The 20,544-nt window shown below is 47.9% G+C and overlaps 1 protein-coding gene and 2 non-coding genes across 3 annotated transcripts; 2 read left to right on the top strand and 1 right to left on the bottom strand.

Annotated features, from left to right (window-relative positions):
* The first annotated feature begins 9,996 nt into the window (after positions 1–9,996).
* On the top strand, positions 9,997–10,137 carry LOC123118301 (small nucleolar RNA snoR2/U65). The gene has a single exon (XR_006457849.1). It is a non-coding gene; the product is annotated as a small nucleolar RNA snoR2/U65 (small nucleolar RNA).
* A 16-nt stretch (positions 10,138–10,153) lies between these two features.
* LOC123117973 (small nucleolar RNA SNORD14) lies at positions 10,154–10,270 on the top strand. The gene has a single exon (XR_006457601.1). It is a non-coding gene; the product is annotated as a small nucleolar RNA SNORD14 (small nucleolar RNA).
* A 1,072-nt stretch (positions 10,271–11,342) lies between these two features.
* LOC123112361 (uncharacterized) lies at positions 11,343–17,127 on the bottom strand. The gene is made up of 5 exons (XM_044533325.1): positions 16,860–17,127; positions 16,302–16,408; positions 12,427–13,263; positions 12,096–12,257; positions 11,343–11,915 (listed from the first exon to the last, which is right to left on the bottom strand). The coding sequence occupies exons 1-5, from the start codon at positions 16,930–16,932 to the stop codon at positions 11,526–11,528; spliced, it is 1,569 nt and encodes a 522-aa protein (XP_044389260.1). The 5' UTR covers positions 16,933–17,127; the 3' UTR covers positions 11,343–11,525.
* Between the last annotated feature and the right edge of the window lie 3,417 nt (positions 17,128–20,544).

The following is a 20,544-nucleotide window of genomic DNA, read 5'->3' on the forward strand; positions in this document are numbered from 1 at the left end:
ATAAACAAAAAATTTCTATCAACTTGTGAAGTACAAATGAGAGTTTTGTTAAAACCAAACTCATACTTACAGCGCCATTCAACCATTTAAACGTCAGGACATCGTGAAGCATAGCTGGCGTGCATGTGTCCCCATCTGGTGGCGGCATATCGACCACGGTGGACCCCACACTTTTTCCTCACGCACTCATCGGCAGGGCCATCATGCCTGCAAGTTTTCATAATTTTCCGGCACCGTGTGAATTTCCTACGGTTTTCTCCGTGAAACGCACCGAAAACACTGACCGGTCGTGACGCAACGTGCGTTTGGTGTCCGAATTCGTTCAACTTTTGTGTGGGGCCCTAAGATGGGCACGCACACTGCATCCCAAAGTTGGGCGACCTTTCGTGGTTGCCACCTCGTACGTCCCATGCAACCGGCACTGATCGGATATGAACGATGTCAGCCCCGAACCGCGTTCTCTTTTCTTACTCAGCCGGTGGACCCCACACTTTTTCCGCACGCACTCATCGGCAGGGCCATCATGCCTGCAAGTTTTCATAATTTTCCGGCACCGTGATGATTTCCTACGGTTTTCTCCGTGAAACGCACCAAAAACACTGACCGGTCGTGACGCAACGTGCGTTTGGTGTCCGAATTCGTTCAACTTTTGCGTGGGGCCCTATGATGGGCATGCACACTGCATCCCAAAGTTGGGCGACCTTTCGTGGTTGCCACCTCGTACGTCCCATGCAACCGGCACTGATCGGATATGAACGATGTCAGCCCCGAACTGCGTTCTCTTTTCTTACTCAGCCGGTGGACCCCACACTTTTTCCGCACGCACTCATCGGCAGGGCCGTCATGCCTGCAAGTTTTCATAATTTTCCGGCACCGTGTGAATTTCCTACGGTTTTCTCCGTGAAACGCACCGAAAACACTGACCGGTCGTGACGCAACGTGCGTTTGGTGTCCGAATTCGTTCAACTTTTGCGTGGGGCCCTAAGATGGGCATGCCCACTGCATCCCAAAGTTGGGCGACCTTTCGTGGTTGCCACCTCGTACGTCCCATGCAACCGGCACTGATCGGATATGAACGATGTCAGCCCCGAACTGCGTTCTCTTTTCTTACTCAGCCGGTGGACCCCACACTTTTTCCGCACGCACTCATCGGCAGGGCCATCATGCCTGCAAGTTTTCTTAATTTTCCGGCACCATGGTGATTTCCTACGGTTTTCTCCGTGAAACGCACCGAAAACACTGACCGGTCATGACGCAACGTGCGTTTGGTGTCCGAATTCGTTCAACTTTTGCGTGGGGCCCAAAGATGGGCATGCCCACTGCATCCCAAAGTTGGGCGACCTTTCGTGGTTGCCACCTCGTACGTCCCATGCAACCGACACTGATCGGATATGAACGATGTCAGCCCCGAACTGCGTTCTCTTTTCTTACTCAGCCGGTGGACCCCACACTTTTTCCGCACGCACTCATCGGCAGGGCCATCATGCCTGCAAGTTTTCTTAATTTTCCGGCACCGTGGTGATTTCCTACGGTTTTCTCCGTGAAACGCACCGAAAACACTGACCGGTCATGACGCAACGTGCGTTTGGTGTCCGAATTCGTTCAACTTTTGCGTGGGGCCCTAAGATGGGCATGCCCACTGCATACCAAAGTTGGGCGTCCTTTCGTGGTTGCCACCTCGTACGTCCCATGCAACCGGCACTGATCGGATATGAACGATGTCAGCCCCGAACTGCGTTCTCTTTTCTTACTCAGCCGGTGGACCCCACACTTTTTCCGCACGCACTCATCGACAGGGCCATCATGCCTGCAAGTTTTCATAATTTTCCGGCACCGTGTGAATTTCCTACGGTTTTCTCCGTGAAACGCACCGAAAACACTGACCGGTCGTGACGCAACGTGCGTTTGGTGTCCGAATTCGTTCAACTTTTGCGTGGGGCCCTAAGATGGGCATGCCCAATGCATCCCAAAGTTGGGCGACCTTTCGTGGTTGCCACCTCGTACGTCCCATGCAACCGGCACTGATCGGATATGAACGATGTCAGCCCCGAACTGCGTTCTCTTTTCTTACTCAGCCGGTGGACCCCACACTTTTTCCGCACGCACTCATCGGCAGGGCCATCATGCCTGCAAGTTTTCATAATTTTCCGGCACCGTGGTGATTTCCTACGGTTTTCTCCGTGAAACGCACCGAAAACACTGACCGGGTCGTGACGCAACGTGCGTTTGGTGTCCGAATTCGTTCAACTTTTGCGTGGGGCCCTAAGATGGGCATGCACACTGCATCCCAAAGTTGGGCGACCTTTCGTGGTTGCCACCTCGTACGTCCCATGCAACCGGCATTGATCGGATATGAACGATGTCAGCCCCGAACTGCGTTCTCTTTTCTTACTCAGGCGGTGGACCCCCAGACTTTTTCCGCATGCACTCATCGGCAGGGCCATCATGCCTGCAAGTTTTCATAATTTTCCGGCACCGTGGTGATTTCCTACGGTTTTCTCCATGAAACGCACCGAAAACACTGACGGGTCGTGACGCAACGTGCGTTTGGTGTCCGAATTCGTTCAACTTTTGCGTGGGGCCCTAAGATGGGCATGCCCACTGCATCCCAAAGTTGGGCGACCTTTCGTGGTTGCCACCTCGTACGTCCCATGCAACCGGCACTGATCGGATATGAACGATGTCAGCCCCGAACTGCGTTCTCTTTTCTTACTCAGCCGGTGGACCCCACAGTTTTTCCGCACGCACTCATCGGCAAGGCCGTCATGCCTGCAAGTTTTCATAATTTTCCGGCACCGTGTGAATTTCCTACGGTTTTCTCCGTGAAACGCACCGAAAACACTGACCGGTCGTGACGCAACGTGCGTTTGGTGTCCGAATTCGTTCAACTTTTGCGTGGGGCCCTAAGATGGGCATGCACACTGCATCCCAAAGTTGGGCGACCTTTCGTGGTTGCCACCTCGTACGTCCCATGCAACCGGCACTGATCGGATATGAACGATGTCAGCCCCGAACTGCGTTCTCTTTTCTTACTCAGCCGGTGGACCCCACACTTTTTCCGCGCGCACTCATCGGCAGGGCCATCATGCCTGCAAGTTTTCATAATTTTCCGGCACCGTGGTGATTTCCTACGGTTTTCTCCGTGAAATGCACCAAAAACACTGACCGGTCATGACGCAACGTGCATTTGGTGTCCGAATTTGTTCAACTTTTGCGTGGGGCCCTAAGATGGGCATGCACACTGCATCTCAAAGTTGGGCGACCTTTCGTGGTTGCCACCTCGTACGTCCCATGCAACCGGCACTGATCGGATATGAACGATGTCAGCCCCGAACTGCGTTCTCTTTTCTTACTCAGCCGGTGGACCCCACACTTTTTCCGCACGCACTCATCGGCAGGGCCATCATGCCTGCAAGTTTTCTTAATTTTCCGGCACCGTGGTGATTTCCTACGGTTTTCTGCGTGAAACGCACCGAAAACACTGACCGGTCATGACGCAACGTGCGTTTGGTGTCCGAATTCGTTCAACTTTTGCGTGGGGCCCTAAGATGGGCGTGCCCACTGCATACCAAAGTTGGGCGTCCTTTCGTGGTTGCCACCTCGTACGTCCCATGCAACCGGCACTGATCGGATATGAACGATGTCAGCCCCGAACTGCGTTCTCTTTTCTTACTCAGCCGGTGGACCCCACACTTTTTCCGCACGCACTCATCGGCAGGGCCATCATGCCTGCAAGTTTTCATAATTTTCCGGCACCGTGGTGATTTCCTACGGTTTTCTCCGTGAAACGCACCGAAAACACTGACCGGTCGTGACGCAACGTGCGTTTGGTGTCCGAATTCGTTCAACTTTTGCGTGGGGCCCTAAGATGGGCATGCACACTGCATACCAAAGTTGGGCGACCTTTCGTGGTTGCCACCTCGTACGTCCCATGCAACCGGCACTGATCGGATATGAACGATGTCAGCCCCGAACTGCGTTCTCTTTTCTTACTCAGCCGGTGGACCCCACACTTTTTCCGCACGCACTCATCGGCAGGGCCGTCATGCCTGCAAGTTTTCATAATTTTCCGGCACCGTGTGAATTTCCTACGGTTTTCTCCGTGAAACGCACCGAAAACACTGACCGATCGTGACGGAACGTGCGTTTGGTGTCCGAATTCGTTCAACTTTTGCGTGGGGCCCTAAGATGGGCATGCACACTGCATCCCAAAGTTGGGCGACCTTTCGTGGTTGCCACCTCGTACGTCCCATGCAACCGGCACTGATCGGATATGAACGATGTCAGCCCCGAACTGCGTTCTCTTTTCTTACTCAGCCGGTGGACCCCACACTTTTTCCGCACGCACTCATCGGCAGGGCCATCATGCCTGCAAGTTTTCTTAATTTTCCGGCACCGTGGTGATTTCCTACGGTTTTCTCCGTGAAACGCACCGAAAACACTGACCGGTCATGACGCAACGTGCGTTTGGTGTCCGAATTCGTTCAACTTTTGCGTGGGGCCCTAAGATGGGCATGCCCACTGCATACCAAAGTTGGGCGTCCTTTCGTGGTTGCCACCTCGTACGTCCCATGCAACCGGCACTGATCGGATATGAACGATGTCAGCCCCGAACTGCGTTCTCTTTTCTTACTCAGCCGGTGGACCCCACACTTTTTCCGCACGCACTCATCGGCAGGGCCATCATGCCTGCAAGTTTTCATAATTTTCCGGCACCGTGTGAATTTCCTACGGTTTTCTCCGTGAAACGCACCGAAAACACTGACTGGTCGTGACGCAACGTGCGTTTGGTGTCCGAATTCGTTCAACTTTTCCGTAGGGCCCTAAGATGGGCATGCCCACTGCATCCCAAAGTTGGGCGACCTTTCGTGGTTGCCACCTCGTACGTCCCATGCAACCGGCACTGATCGGATATGAACGATGTCAGCCCCGAACTGCGTTCTCTTTTCTTACTCAGCCGGTGGACCCCACACTTTTTCCGCACTCACTCATCGGCAGGGCCATCATGCCTGCAAGTTTTCATAATTTTCCGGTACCGTGGTGATTTCCTACGGTTTTCTCCGTGAAACCCACCGAAAACACTGACCGGTCGTGACGCAACGTGCGTTTGGTGTCCGAATTCGTTCAACTTTTGCGTGGGGCCCTAAGATGGGCATGCACATTGCATCCCAAAGTTAGGCGACCTTTCGTGGTTGCCACCTCGTACGTCCCATGCAACCGGCACTGATCGGATATGAACGATGTCAGCCCCGAACTGCGTTCTCTTTTCTTACTCAGCCGGTGGACCCCACACTTTTTCCGCACGCACTCATCGGCAGGGCCATCATGCCTGCAAGTTTTCATAATTTTCCGGCACCGTGGTGATTTCCTACGGTTTTCTCCGTGAAACGCACCGAAAACACTGACCGGTCGTGACGCAACGTGCGTTTGGTGTCCGAATTCGTTCAACTTTTGCGTGGGGCCCTAAGATGGGCATGCCCAATGCATCCCAAAGTTGGGCGACCTTTCGTGGTTGCCACCTCGTACGTCCCATGCAACCGGCACTGATCGGATATGAACGATGTCAGCCCCGAACTGCGTTCTCTTTTCTTACTCAGCCGGTGGACCCCACACTTTTTCCTCACGCACTCATCGGCAGGGCCGTCATGCCTGCAAGTTTTCATAATTTTCCGGCACCGTGTGAATTTCCTACGGTTTTCTCCGTGAAACACACCGAAAACACTGACCGGTCGTGACGCAACGTGCGTTTGGTGTCCGAATTCGTTCAACTTTTGCGTGGGGCCCTAAGATGGCATGCCCACTGCATCCCAAAGTTGGTAGACCTTTCGTGGTTGCCACCTCGTACGTCCCATGCAACCGGCACTGATCGGATATGAACGATGTCAGCCCCGAACTGCGTTCTCTTTTCTTACTCAACCGGTGGACCCCACACTTTTTCCGCACGCACTCATCGGCAGGGCCATCATGCCTGCAAGTTTTCATAATTTTCCGGCACCGTGTGAATTTCCTACGGTTTTCTCCGTGAAACGCACCGAAAACACTGACCGGTCGTGACGCAACGTGCGTTTGGTGTCCGAATTCGTTCAACTTTTGCGTGGGGCCCTAAGATGGGCATGCCCACTGCATCCCAAAGTTGGGCGACCCTTCGTGGTTGCCACCTCGTACGTCCCATGCAACCGGCACTGATCGGATATGAACGATGTCAGCCCCGAACTGCGTTCTCTTTTCTTACTCAGCCGGTGGACCCCACACTTTTTCCGCACGCACTCATCGGCAGGGCCATCATGCCTGCAAGTTTTCATAATTTTCCGGCACCGTGTGAATTTCCTACGGTTTTCTCCGTGAAACGCACCGAAAACACTGACCGGTCGTGACGCAACGTGCGTTTGGTGTCCGAATTCGTTCAACTTTTGCGTGGGGCCCTAAGATGGGCATGCCCACTGCATCCCAAAGTTGGGCGACCCTTCGTGGTTGCCACCTCGTACGTCCCATGCAACCGGCACTGATCGGATATGAACGATGTCAGCCCCGAACTGCGTTCTCTTTTCTTACTCAGCAGGTGGACCCCACACTTTTTTCCGCACGCACTCATCGGCAGGACCATCATGCCTGCAAGTTTTCATAATTTTCCGGCACCGTGGTGATTTCATATGGTTTTCTACGATTAATAAATATTTCAGATATTTATTGAAATAGGTAGTAATAATGTTGTGATTTTAACTAAAGTCAACTGACATTATTACTACCTTATTTTTTAATATAAGCTTGTCAATTCGTGTAGAAATAAAAATAGTAAATTTTCCATATCTATATTTTCAACACGAAATAAATTCCATATTAACTACTCTTTTTAATACAATTACATAATAAATTCTGTATTAGGTACTGTTTTTCCTTTTAACTACTTAAAAAATTCTATGTCAATAAACTAATTAATAATTTTTAATAAGCTGCAAAATGTTGGGCATTTACACAAAACACATAAAATATTTAAACAATCATGATTATTTTTACCTATAAATTGTAATAAATATAGTTAACAATTCTATATTACGTATGGAGTTTTATTAATATTATTTTTAAAACAAAAAACAGAAAAGTCTTCGACAGCGTGCACTGGCCGGCACAGTGAGAGTGCGCGACGGCGCGCGTGGGCCGGCCCATTGACTCTGCGCGCGGTGCGAGGGCAGGGTCGGCGGGGGTGAGGACTAAAGTTCAGTCCCACCTCGCCCGCCGAACGACGCCGCGACCGCCTTATATACCTGCCTCCCACTACCGTTTCGAACTCCTCTGATTCCCGCCCCGCCCCGCCCCGTCTCTGCCCCGTTGGTCTGTGCTGCAGGCCGTAGCTGGGCCGAAAGACCGGCCCTTTCGCCGCCCGGCTTGATCGGGCCGGACCGATTAAGTGCAGTTGTGGCCTGCAAGCACAGTAGGCAATTTTTTTACCATTGTTTTTATTTCCTACTATAAATTTTTTACCACAGCATTCAAATGTACCTATATTTTTTTATACTGTTCCACCAACATCATTACGATGCATGAAAAGTGTTATGTCTTTTTTATCGCTTTAAGAATTTTTCAAAGATCGTTCGAGTATTAGTGAAGGCCCCATGCATGCGTAACCGAGCACTAGTATTTGTCGTAACGTTGAAATGCATGTAACTTTTTGAAGTTGCCCGACTAACATCAAATTAAACATACGTTTTCTTTTCAGATAAGCCATTCCGAGTTCATTCATAATTCAAACTACCTTACATAACACTAAACATAACCGAGCGTTGCTCTTACATAACTTACACCGAAATTTAAATAAAAACCCTAATTCATAGACTACTCGTCGTCGCTGCCGCCGGTGAGGTCGACGACCGGCGCCATACTGCTGGCCTCTCCTTCGCCGCCGTCGCCGTCTCCGTCGTCGCCGTCGTCGCTGCTGCTGAAATCCCACCAGTTGTCTTCCCGCGCCTGCTGCTCCTGCACCGCCGCTATGGCCGCCAGCCGCTCTCGTTCCTCACGAGTAGCCGCCGCCGCCGCCTTCTCTGCCGACTGGGCCAGCACCGCAAGTAGCCCTGGCGTGTCGTCGGGGTCTCCGTCTTGCGCGAGGGCGGCCTGCGCCGGTGGGATCTCGACCAGCGCCGGTTCAGGGGGCGCCTGCTGTGCCGGGGCAGTGGGGGCGGCTGGAGGTGGGACGTGGCGGCGGCGACCACGGGAAGTGCCAGCCTCGCCGGTGATGTCCCCGACGGTGCGGCCGACCGCCGCATCCCTGAAAGCGTCGAGGACGATGTCGAAGTTCTTCCCGCGCCACCACCTGCGCCGGGCCCTCCGGTTGTAGCGGCCGCCAGGGAACGCGTGGAGCTGCTGCCTCGTCGGCGGCGGTCCCATGGTGGGGATGCCGTCCGCCCCGATCCGCCACGGCCGCGGCACTTTGGCTGCCGGCGGCACCATCACGCCGAACCGGGCCATGTCCTCGGTGTCGCCTACGGTGAGGCTCAGCGGCCAGACGCCGGTCGGCCACGCCCCCTCGTCGGAGTCGCTCGATGACATTGCCGGCGAGGAGAGGGAGATGGGCGGACGAGGAGAGGAAGGGAGATGGGCAGGGCGAGGGAGATAGCACGGCGTGGTGAGGGCTGGCGCGGCCTTTTAAAGACGGCAGGGGAGGGAGGTGGGCGGGCGAGCCGTCGGTGGCGTGCGCCCCGAGGGAGAGGCGGGCGGCTGGCGGCACGCGCGACCGCGGTGGCGTGTGAAGGCGCGGCGCGGCAGGCGAGGGATCGGTGGCGTGGGAAGGCGCGAGCACGGCAGGCGCGGCAGTCGAAGCGTCGGTGCCGGGCGGCGACGGCAGGCGCGGCAGTCGAAGCGTCGGTGCCGTGCGGGCGGTCGCCGCACAGGCGGCAGCCGACCCGTCGCGTCAACGCAGCCGACCCGAGGCGGAAGGCTGGCGGCAGGCGCCCAGTCGCCGCACGCGCGGCAGTGGACGGCGCGGACTACGAGGCTAGCATGCTGGCGGCAGGCGCCCGGTCGCCCGCACGCGCGGCAGTGGAGGGCGCGGGCGGCAGGAGATCCGCCGCGAGCAGTCGGCGCCTGCATGCGCGCCGCCATAACTGCAAAGCAGTTAATGCACGACGGCACGGACGTCCGCGCCACATCCACACGTACGCCCCACCGGTCAGCGCGGACTTTTTTTTAAAAAAAATCACGCCCTCACGGCTGCCAACTGCACGGCTCGGCTCGCGCCCTCACGATTGCCAAGCAGCTCGGCTCGTCCCGCAGCCGCGTATAGACGGGCGCGCGGGGGTATCGCCGCGGACGCGCGGGGGCAACGCGGGGGCAATTTTTTTTACTTAAGACGATCGTGCCCCTGGCAGCGAAAGGGTATGGGTGAATCTCAGCCCTTGATGTGTTTAAGGGGGGTGTACCGAAGCAGAAGTGAATAGGTAATCGTTGGCTCTCTGATGTAAATGAAGTAAATATATTTTGAACTAATGTGCTTGCGCTCATTTTACTGTACATTTCATATCTTCCAGTTGAATTGCTTTGCTCTAGTTTTTATATCTGTCGATGATCTTACCATTGCAAATTACTTTGATTGCCTGTCTGGACCGAAGCTTCCATTCAACACAACGAGAAATAAGCTCCCTCTTCTGAAAGCCTTGAGTAGAGTGCTGGCAGAATTGAACAAAATAACTATATTTGCCACTAGGTAGCAATGGATCCCTTCTCCATTCTTTGCCGCATTGTGCTTTTGTCTTTTCTGCCATGTTCAAGGAACATCTCTTCTCTTTTTATTGTTTATTTGATGTTATGTTTTAACCCAGTATCAGTTGATGGAACCTTGAAACAGTCTTGGGACATGTTATTCCTGTGAATGGGAAGTCATCTATTTCCTGATGATGCACATTGTGTTCACTGCATATGTTTGTGCTATCTATGGAGTACCGGGTGATGATTAGCTACATGTTGTGTCAGATTGTGAAGTGATGAAATTTTATGTGGCTTAACTTGGGCCTAATGGTCCTTCTCTGGTAGCTACAAGCATTGACCAGGGGATCAATTATTGGGCCAGGAATCAGTTTTCACGCATTGATAGGAACCTAAGACTATTCCAGTTTAAAGTCCATGGAGCCTATTATTTTGAGTTGATTTGGTACTGGGAAAAGTATGGCGATGATTCTAAATTTAAGACTTGTTTCTCAAAACATTCACAGTTGCCGCCTACCAGCTTTCGCCTTGCCAGGCTTGAGAGCTGATGCTGCTAATTCCTTGGATGTCTGGGCATTGTTATTTTTCCTGGTCAACATTGTGTTTCTCAATGAGCTTCATCACTCTAAACATAGTATGTTCAATATGCTCCTGCATCACAAAGGCTTGTTTCTCTGAACATTCACAGTTGCCGCCTAAGAGCTTTCGCCCAGCCAGGCTTGAGACTAATGTTGTTTGTGTGTTTGTTCATATTTGTCCGGTGATGAAGAACATGTTAACAATACCAACTTTTGGGACTTATTGGTCGCTATGCGTCCATGCTACCATTCTGCAATTTCTGAAGCCAAATTGAACAGCTTCCGATCGTCGCAGTTTTTGCATCTTCTGGATACACAATCCTTGGATATCTCGTCCTTTTTGTTCTTGATACTGTTGTTTACCAAGTGTTAGTTCGTGTGTCTCCCATTCTCAAATGTTTTGTTTTGTCGGCACTTGCACAATCCCGGGTTCTTTCATACGAATTGGTCAATTCCACAATTCATGCTCTTGCTCTGTCTACCTAGTTTTGTATCAACAGTCTGAAGAGCACTTATTTTGTTTGTTCTTTGTTTTCTTTATAGGAATCACTTGTATTCCACTTAAACCTGGTGCACCAACTCTGTGTCAACCAGAAGCGAAACGAAGTCTGTGGCTTCGTTTTGGTGTGACTCAAATCATGTGACTTGCCCCTTGATGAGCCGATCCTTTCTCCGTGGCTCAATTCTCCAAAGGATGGGGAACTTTAGTTGCTTTGTCTACCGTAGATTCTAATTTTCTGTGGTCGGAATGCTCCTGTGTAATCGTTCTGAAGCTGAAATGCTATATTTGCTTTGTTGATTATGTGTTCAAATATGATTTGTTCTATAGTACTATAGCTGATTGAAGTGCTTTGCATCAACCCGTCTGTGTTAAATTCTTGTCTGCGTTCGGAGTGTGTAGGTTCACTGAAAAGGAACATAAAATGTTGTGCCTGAGTAGGACTGTCGCTGCATGGCGGTCGATGCTCCTAGTTCTGTATGGATGCTAAATTTGCCATTATAGTGAACACAAACTGATGCATTTCCTATCAAGTTTCCGTCTCAATGAGAAGGAAAGTATTTTCTGGCAAGGGCACGAAAGTTCCTTGGATTTTATACAATCCAACAAATGACATTACACAGAACAACCTGGACAGAACACAGCTCATGTACTTGTACAGCACCACTAGATTGTTTCGTTGACTCAAAGGTACATGAGGAAAAAATTAGTCAAATACTACTACAAAGGATGGTACGGTTGCACAGCTGCACAACTCATTTAATTTTATGGCAGCGGCTGCATAGCTTCTTAACATTTAACTTGGCTGTGGATGGAACTTTCTCCGCAACATATTTTTCAATAGCCCATAGCCCTTTGTGGGCGTGCGTGATCATACTCCTGCCTATCGGGCGGCATTCACCAGAAGATCCCTTGACACAACATCCATCAGTGTCTTCCCGGTTATCGTATACAGTGTCCAACATAAGGCACTCGAGTGAAGTTGCATTCTCAAGAATATGGCAGGTTAGTTCGACCATGCTCTTTGCAGAGCAGAAGCCCATTATACTGACATTCTTCATGTTGCGATACTGATGTCCTGGTATCCGTCTCATGCTTGAGTCTCCAGCAGAAATCAATTCATGCTTTACTCGGGTCTGTAATACCTGCATCCATAGGAACACAACACACGCTAGAGTTAAATGGTTCGACAGCATGCAGAGACTAGATATCATAGTTGAAAGCACGCCCTCTGTTCCTAAATATAAGACGTTTTGGCAGTTTAAATTAAACTGCCAAAACGCCTTACATTTAGTAACATAAGTAGTAGAGGAGAAGTGACTTACACCCAAGATAAAGTTCTCCAGGACAGGACAAGCATCCAGAAAATAAGCTAGAGAAAAATAATCATAGGCTGGCGAAAATCCCCCCAGCTGTCCATCATCAAGAAAGATCTGCAGGTTCTTAAGGTACAGGAGTTTGACAGCTAAGAGTGGCGTACTGAACATCTGCATATAGATGAATAGGTCTAGGTTAAATATTTCTTCCCTTAAAAAGGTTAAACATATTCCATGACACGACTACTGCTATATGAATAGTGCCTGCATCTGACAATCAAATGTACTGCTAGCCATCCTTCCAAAACAATAAAGGAAAAACTGAAGTTTGAGAATATACCTCTTCAGCCGAACATACGCTGAGGAATTCAAGATTTGGCATAATGAATGGAAGCCTGGAACGAGCATAATGAACAAGGTTAGATTCATCGACATGCAGCATTTGTAGTTCTTTCACTTGCAATAAATCTCCAACTGCAAGTTTCTCTAGGGCGCCATCAATGTGAACAGCGCAAACATTTGGAGCTTTATTCTCTATCACTTCCAGAGCTGTGCAACGAAACACTGTCAGGCAGTTGAGCCGATGTAGCAGGGAAGGTATCTTGAGGCAGATGATCTTGTCACAACAATTCAGATTCAGCTTTTCCATAGCAAGAGAGTTGGAAAGAAGGTGTCCTAACTCATCTCCCGTAATGTGCACCTGATACAGTTGCAGCCTTGTCAAGCAACCAAGTCCAGCTGTGGGATGGAAAGCACAACGGTCGAGGTTAAGATGTCGAATCGAGTTTCCACTCCCATTGAGTAAAACTGAGCATGGGAAGTCGTAATTAACTGTGTTGCATCCTGCAGGCATTGAAAGTATGACTTCTTCAATCCCAGGAGTAACAGCAATCTCAAGCCACCTGTTGAGGTAACTGCTGTAAAAAAAAGAACCACAGTAGTGAAGCTTGAATGTCTTCACACCGCCCGAGTGTTTTTTCATAATGTGGTCAACTCTGTTGGTGAAAATCCGCCCCAGTTCCTCTCTTCGACATGCATTTCCAATCAGGCCAAGTGTTTCACTATTTAGGGTGAGGTGGGGATGGCATCTCCAGGAGCTCCGAAATGTTTGAGACACACAGCCAGCTCGAGCAGCATCAGTCAGTGGCAGCAGGGACAGTATATCATGCCAGATGTCCTGCAAACACAAGAATAGGAGAAAAGTTAACACTGGAATTGAATAGGCAAGTGGATCCTTTAACCAGGGGGAAATAGGACCATATGCAGTAGTATCACGCGCCAGGTGCTCTGTGAAACGTCTGCTGTATTACAGTGTTAAATAGCAAAACAGAATGCGATTGTGGTGGGTAAATTAAGCATTACATCAAGAAATGGTTTTCTTGACAGTGTCATTAGTGGCCTTCCTAAAATGTGGCCTGTTTTATTCACTAAACAGCGGTATTACTTGTTCCTAAAAGGCATAACACTGAAGCCCATGCTCTAGTGGGAATTATGGAAGTAGGATAAAATGTGCAGAAGCACACCATCTATTTTTTTCCGTGAAGAAACATGTTCCAGAAAATAACTTCAACAATGTAGTGAAATATCACACTTGCGCTCAAGTTTATCAAAACAGATAACTTTGCCAGTTCTTTAACTCTGAAAGTGCGTGATTGTATGCTTCTAGGCTCATTAAGACAGTATGAGAGGAATTCTATGTAAAGTAGCTCTAGGTAGGCTTCTTAACTTGTATTTGATTTTTTTTTCTTCGGTGACTAAGATTTAACCGAAATTGCTGAACTTGTTGGCTTTAATTTTGTGATTCAGAAAAGGACAAACTAGAGACTGTCACTTAAGCAGCAAGAATGAAACTGACAGTAAATGTTTGGCCAGGAGGCGAATCGTGCAAAGAAGCATACAGAAGGTAGCAAGAAGGCTTCAGAGAATGTTGGAGGAAAGAACATTTGAAAGATAGAGACGTGTGAATTTAAGAAGGGAGAGTTGGACTTAAGATTGGCAAAAGCTCTGGCTTAGGTAATCATGGAAGAAATATCGCTTGTTCCTTCAATTAGGACCATTTGTCTTCAGACAAATAATCAAGTACTCAGAAATAATCTGTAGACTGTGCTAGTTAGGCTAGAAAGTGCCTGCTTGCCATTGAGATCATGGCTGGACTGTTTTCTGCGGCAAGGATCAGATACAAGGTTTCAGTGAGGTGACAAACCAATCTATTCAGGATGCGGAACCAATCTATTCAGAACGTGGAACAGGCAATTAAAGTGATATGAAACATATGATGACTCTGGAGAAACGCATGGAGCAAGTTTTACCGTCTTGTGGTATATACATTGTTTATTTAGATAATTCTGATATCTTTTATGACTTTGGTAATTGATAAAATTACAGAAAGGTAGCCACATTCATTATGCTGCTACAACTTGTTTTATTACATTAACAGTCATAAGAGATGTCAGAATTATGTAAATAAATAATTTATACCACAAGGAGGTAAAACTTGGTCCATGCGTTCCTCCAGGGGGTGGATGGATTAGTGGACAAAAAAATTACATTAGGGGGGGGGGGGGGGGGGACTGGACTAGGTGAAAGAGTTAGCAAAGGCAGAAATAAAAGGGCCTGGCCTAGGGTTTGCCCTATGAGATAACAGCAGGAAGTCGCTTCAATCTTGAATCTTGCAATCCAGGAGCGACGGGAGGGAACGATCCCTTGGGAGATATGGTTATTTGTTCTTTCCAAATACTCCAAGCTGCCATGACGAATATCTCCATGAACAAAGGGCAGGACCACCCCTGCCTCCCGGCCCGGAGTGGACAAGGCGAAGTCTATCACCACCAGCAACCAGGAAATACGGACAAATGCCCAGCAAGCGACGCTAAATAGACGAAAATATAGGTGCTCCACTGTTTCTTCGACTGCAAGGGTGCAAAGTGCGCAATGAACATCATTCCGAACATTATAATGCCTTCTCTGAAGCATCTTTCTAGTATTAAGGCGATCAGCAAGCAAGAGCCAGGCAAAAATCTTAAGCTTCATAGTGCATTGGGATTTCCAGATCCATCCAAAGGCCCCGTCAGCCAGCAGGTTTTTGAAGAAGAATCTGTAATTTTTCAGCCCTGGTAAATGTCATTAAGCTGGAACACATCTCGCCACCAGGAGGACCCGCATGGGTCAGAAGTGTGAGAGGCATCATTACCATAGTATGTTGACCAGATCAGGTTGATCCATTGCACGTCATGCTTGTTATAGAAGCAATGGAGATGTTTGAGCAGTAGCCCCATGTTCTGTACCTTGATATCAAGATTTCCTAGGCCTCCACGATTTTTGGGGCAACACACGAGATCACAGGCAGCAAGCAAATTGGACTTCCCCCCTTGTTCGGATTTCTTGCTCCAATGACATCAGCGCCTGATTTTATCAAATTGTTCAACCAACTTGGGAGATACCTTGATGGTGCATATGGGGTATAATGCAATGGGGGTGAGGACTGAATTGAGCAACGCCAGCTTGCTACCATAGGAGAGCAAGGACAGCGATCAACCAAGAGCATCAAATCAGCAAGAGTGGCGCGTCGTCCCCATCGGAAGGCTCAGGTATGTGAACGGCGTAGTACCAACAGACCACTGGAAAATGGCAGCCAATTCCATGGTAGTCAGATCCAAAATGTTTATGGGTACCAAAAATGATTTCTGAAAGCTGACCTTGAGACTGATAGACTCAGCATAATCCAAGAGCAACTCCTTCATGAGTGTAGCCTGTCTAACGCATGCTAGCAAATACGAGTGGTAACAGGGGGCACCCTGTCGTACAGATCTACAGCAGGCAAATTGACGGCCGGGTACACCATTGAGTAATACCGAGAACTAGGAGGTCAGTGATTGGAAGATGCATTTGATCCACCAGAAACCATTTGTCGTCAAAGCCCATGTGTCGCATGATCTCAATCATTGAGTGTTCTTTTTACAACTGTGGGTTGTACAGCAAACGTGCCTAGCATGTGTGTTGTAACGTTTTAAATATTTGTGCCCAGCATTCCGAGGAAGCTGGCTATTTGCTCTTCACACTTTTAACAACAAATTAGTGAATGATGAAGTCCTTAATTAAAATATGCTGTCACAGCTTACATTTAGCCTAGCTACAGTTCCAATGATTTGTGAAATAGAGTGGCTGGCACTGAATATCATTGTTCGGCTAGGAATCCTCAGCGTTGTATTGGCGTACCTTTGGAAGATCCGGCACTGAATACCTTCTCCGTTTGCGACCTCGGGGGTTATCAACTTGTCGACCCGGCGAGCCCTTTCGTTTAGCTGCTGAAGCAATCGACATACCTAGGACAAGACACATCATCCATGGTCATGATTTCATGAATAGTGCAGACATTAACATAAAGAAAACAACAAACTAGTAGTGTTTTCAATATGTAATGTACGCTGGGTGTGCCGTCTCGAACCGTAATATTGTGTCACCATTTGGTCAGTGAGTCAGTTACTTACCAGTGCGAATTGGGGTTAGAAAAGAGATGTATAGTTTACTCAAAGAGATAAATATCTTGATATCCAGACATACAGCAGGATTATATATCCAAACAGCAGAAAGAGTAAAAATCGAGTCTTTTATGCATAATACTCCCTCCGTTCCGATTTACTCGTCGTGGTTTTAGTTCAAAATTGAACTAAAACCATGACGAGTAAATCGGAACGGAGGGAGTACTACGTAGTATGTCTGCACAAGAAACAACTTAGGCGACGCGACGGGAGGGAGGGGCAATATCCGACTTACTACGGGATTTGATTTTCCGGTGGCGCCGATCCTGCCGCATGGACATCAATCGGCTGAGCGCCATCAGACCCATGACACCCTGCTGAAGCGGGCACGAGAAATCGGGGCAGAGGTTTTGCCCCCCTCTCTCTGTCTATTTGAACCCGGCAAAGGTGACCGCCTTCCCGCCGTCCCAGGTTACAATTTCGATTTTGAATCGGACGAAGGCAATTCGCGGGAGAGGAAACCGGATCGGCGCCGCCGCGCACTATGGCAGGACTCAGCGGCGTGAACCAAACCCTATAGGCTAGCTTCGCGAGTAGGCCTTGCTGGGCCTCTACCTCGTCCTGGAAGCCCGCATTTACCAGCCCATCTAAGAGGCCCAGCGGCAATATGACTGGACCGGTATTTTGTTTCTCACAAAAAAAAACAGTGAAATCATGAGTTATTAGTTGAGGAAATAATCTTTGCAAAGGTTATCATCAAATCCTCTGATGGGGACAAGTGGCACAATGCATGTATGTCATTTGTTGTCAATAAAAACCAAGAAAACCTAAAAGATAGGGGAAAAGAAGGGAAAACCGAAACAACAAAGAATCCAACAAAAAAAACGTCCTGATGGAGAAAGCGTCCAACATGTGGTGGCGCCACCACGTGGAGTGCTCCCACACAGTGAAAATGTTCATTGCATGTCACAGATGAATGACAAATTTCTATCTTTTATTTTGAAGCATTCCGATGCCACAAAAGAAAGAGGAAGAGAGCCCCCTCCTTCGTCTTCTTCCTTGACGTTCCCCTAGATAGGAGAAGGGTTTCCCATCTGATTCTTAGCGGCCATGGCTCTGAAGGACAACAATCCCCTCCGACATTGGATCTAACCTTCTCCGATAGAGTGCCAAAAAAGGACTAGATTTGTCCGCCACGGAACTGCCCGTGGCGTCAAAAAACCTTCAAAGAAAACAACAAGGGTTTTCGAGGTATTTATGATCCAGGGGTACAAGGGGCGGTGCAGGCGCCCACACGTCCTAGCCACCCTAGGCCCAGGGCGTGTGAGCTTGGGTGGCCACTCTGCTTGATCTTTGCCCCATCTCTTCATTCTTCGTAGAACACTTAGTTTTCAATTTCCCAAGAAATGATAGGTATTTTGAAACAATGAGTGCAGTATAGTTTTGTGATTAAATGAGAAATTCATTTATTAACCAAAAAGAGAGGCGATTAGATGGATTTATGGCCAAGATCATTAAAAGAACACTAGATTGGTCATCGATGACATCATTCTTGACAGTTTGGCCACCGCCAACAACTAACTGAACAATTAATCGCCTGAGATGGCCTTCTCCCACAATACTAAGCACGATAAAGTGCAGAAAAGAAACTATTTCAATCATTTCAAAACACAAGCATATTTTGTTGGTTGAGACAAGGCTTTGACTAACAATTACTTGCGGAGATGGTCACAAGAAACCAACAATCATCACATCGTCATAGAATCTCCAAGTCTTATTGCACTATTCAACTTGCTACGGATACAGTCCAAGGGGTGTTTAACTGAATTACACTGCTGTTTTCTTTTTAAGATATTTATTACACCATTTTGGGTTAAAAAACGGAGTTACATTGAACACCTACTCAAATGAGCAATGGCAACAACAAGCAATACATCATGGGACCGGAGTTTTAGGAGCTGTTTGGCAGTCCTCCAGCTCCCTGAAATCTGAGAATCTGTGGAGCTCCCTTTTCCCCGCTCCGTCATTTTTAGCTACAGCTCCACCAACTCCTGGAGCAGACTTGGGGAGCGGGAGAGTCTCCGAACATGCCCTTAGTTCCATCAACCTTCCACTATATACTTTGCATAGTTATGATAAGTTGTATTTTTATGATATTTCTTATGATGCATAGTCGAACATAAAGAATTGACACGGTTAATAAAATGATAGGTATTTTGGAACAGTGAGTGTAGTATAGTTTTGTGACTAAATGAAAAAATCATTTCTTTTTTTTAGGCAAAGAAATTCATTTCTATTAACCCAAGAAAGAGGTGATTAGATGGATTTCTAGCCAAGATCATTAAAAGAAAACTAGATTGGTCATTGATTACATCATTCATGACATTTTGACGCCCGCCAACGACTAACTGAACAATTAATCCCCTGAGACGGCCTTCTCCCACAACACTAAGCACGATAAAACACAGGGTGTATTTTGTTGGTTGAGACAAGACTTTGACTAACAATTACCTGCAGAGATGGTCACAAGAAATCAACAATGTTCGCATCATCATAGATTCTTCAAGTCTTATTGCACTGTTCAACTTGCTACGGATGCAGTTCAAGGGGTGTTCAACTGAATAACACTATTGTTTTTTTTTAAGATATTCATTACACCATTTGGGGTTAAAAACGGAGTTACACCGTACACCTAATCAAATGAGCAATGGCAACAGCAAGCAATACACCATGGGACCGGAACTTTAGTTTCATCAACCTTCCACCATGATCTTGCTGCTAGTCCCCCAGTCAATGTCGTTCTGAAGCATGAAGGCTGATATTGAACTTTGCTGTTTTGTATCAAATAGATGATTCATGACGATTTTCATACAAATTCTCGTGTATAAACGAAAACAAATGAGCTCATGGTCACCTGGATCATCAAACGGCGTTTAGACAATTGCTCGTAGACCTCATACTTGGGAATCGCAAAATCATCTCCAGCGCCCTAGCAGTATGTTGTACAAAACAATACCCCCTCCATTCACAAGTATAAGATGTTCTAACTTTTATCCGAATCGGATGTATATAGACATATTTTAGTGTGTTTGTTCACTCATTTCAGTCCGTACGTGGTCCATATTAAAATACCCAAAACATCTTATATTTTGAAAGGAATAGCAAATACTATGATACTGCTGAACATAAAACAAAAGGTCCACATGTATTGAAATTATATCATAGTACATGCCAAGGAAATTAGTTGTCATCAGGGCATATCAGATTAAGTTACCTGCCAAGTTGCAGTACCATCGTCTGGATTTTTTTTTTAATTTATGCATGCAATGCCAAGAACAGAAAAGGGGCAAACAACGATGATGTCAGAGTTGGTACTATGAAGAAGACCGGTTTAATTAACCACATATTCAGGAGGCTTTCCACCTTCCAAGCATTTCACCATCCAACAATTTTTTAAACATCTAAAGGAAAAATACCAAGAAGACTAGATAACAACGGCGTTAGGACAGTGAAGAAACCTATACTTTGGACTCCGTTTTTGTATACACCCTGTACAAGTGGCAGCAGTGGATATCCTATGTGTTCACCTGGGAGTTCCAGCTCAGTCACAAGAACACAGGTCATGACAAGATTGCCTAGCCCACACCCCACCATCCACAATTCTCTAGCCAGGATTCCAAAATAGGTCTTCGTATTCTCCGCGGATGCCTATATTGAACTCCAAATGTGACCAGGATTATTGTGATTTACATCACTCGCTGGATGCGATGACAACAATAATCGCACCAAGGCGAACTATAAGGTTCATTGTAAAATATAGTTACCATAGCCGATGCTAATCTGAACTAAGTTCTCTATGTCCCCTTCTTGGTGTTCTTTGCTCCAACCTCCCTGGTTTGTCCTACTTTGGCATGACCAAGGTGTGACAAAGCCAAGCCCAACAAATACCAAGCAGAAGCACATGCCGTATCTATAAACAC

Source organism: Triticum aestivum, chromosome 5B (genome assembly GCF_018294505.1).
Source record: "Triticum aestivum cultivar Chinese Spring chromosome 5B, IWGSC CS RefSeq v2.1, whole genome shotgun sequence".
NCBI classification, from domain to species: Eukaryota; Viridiplantae; Streptophyta; class Magnoliopsida; order Poales; family Poaceae; genus Triticum; species Triticum aestivum.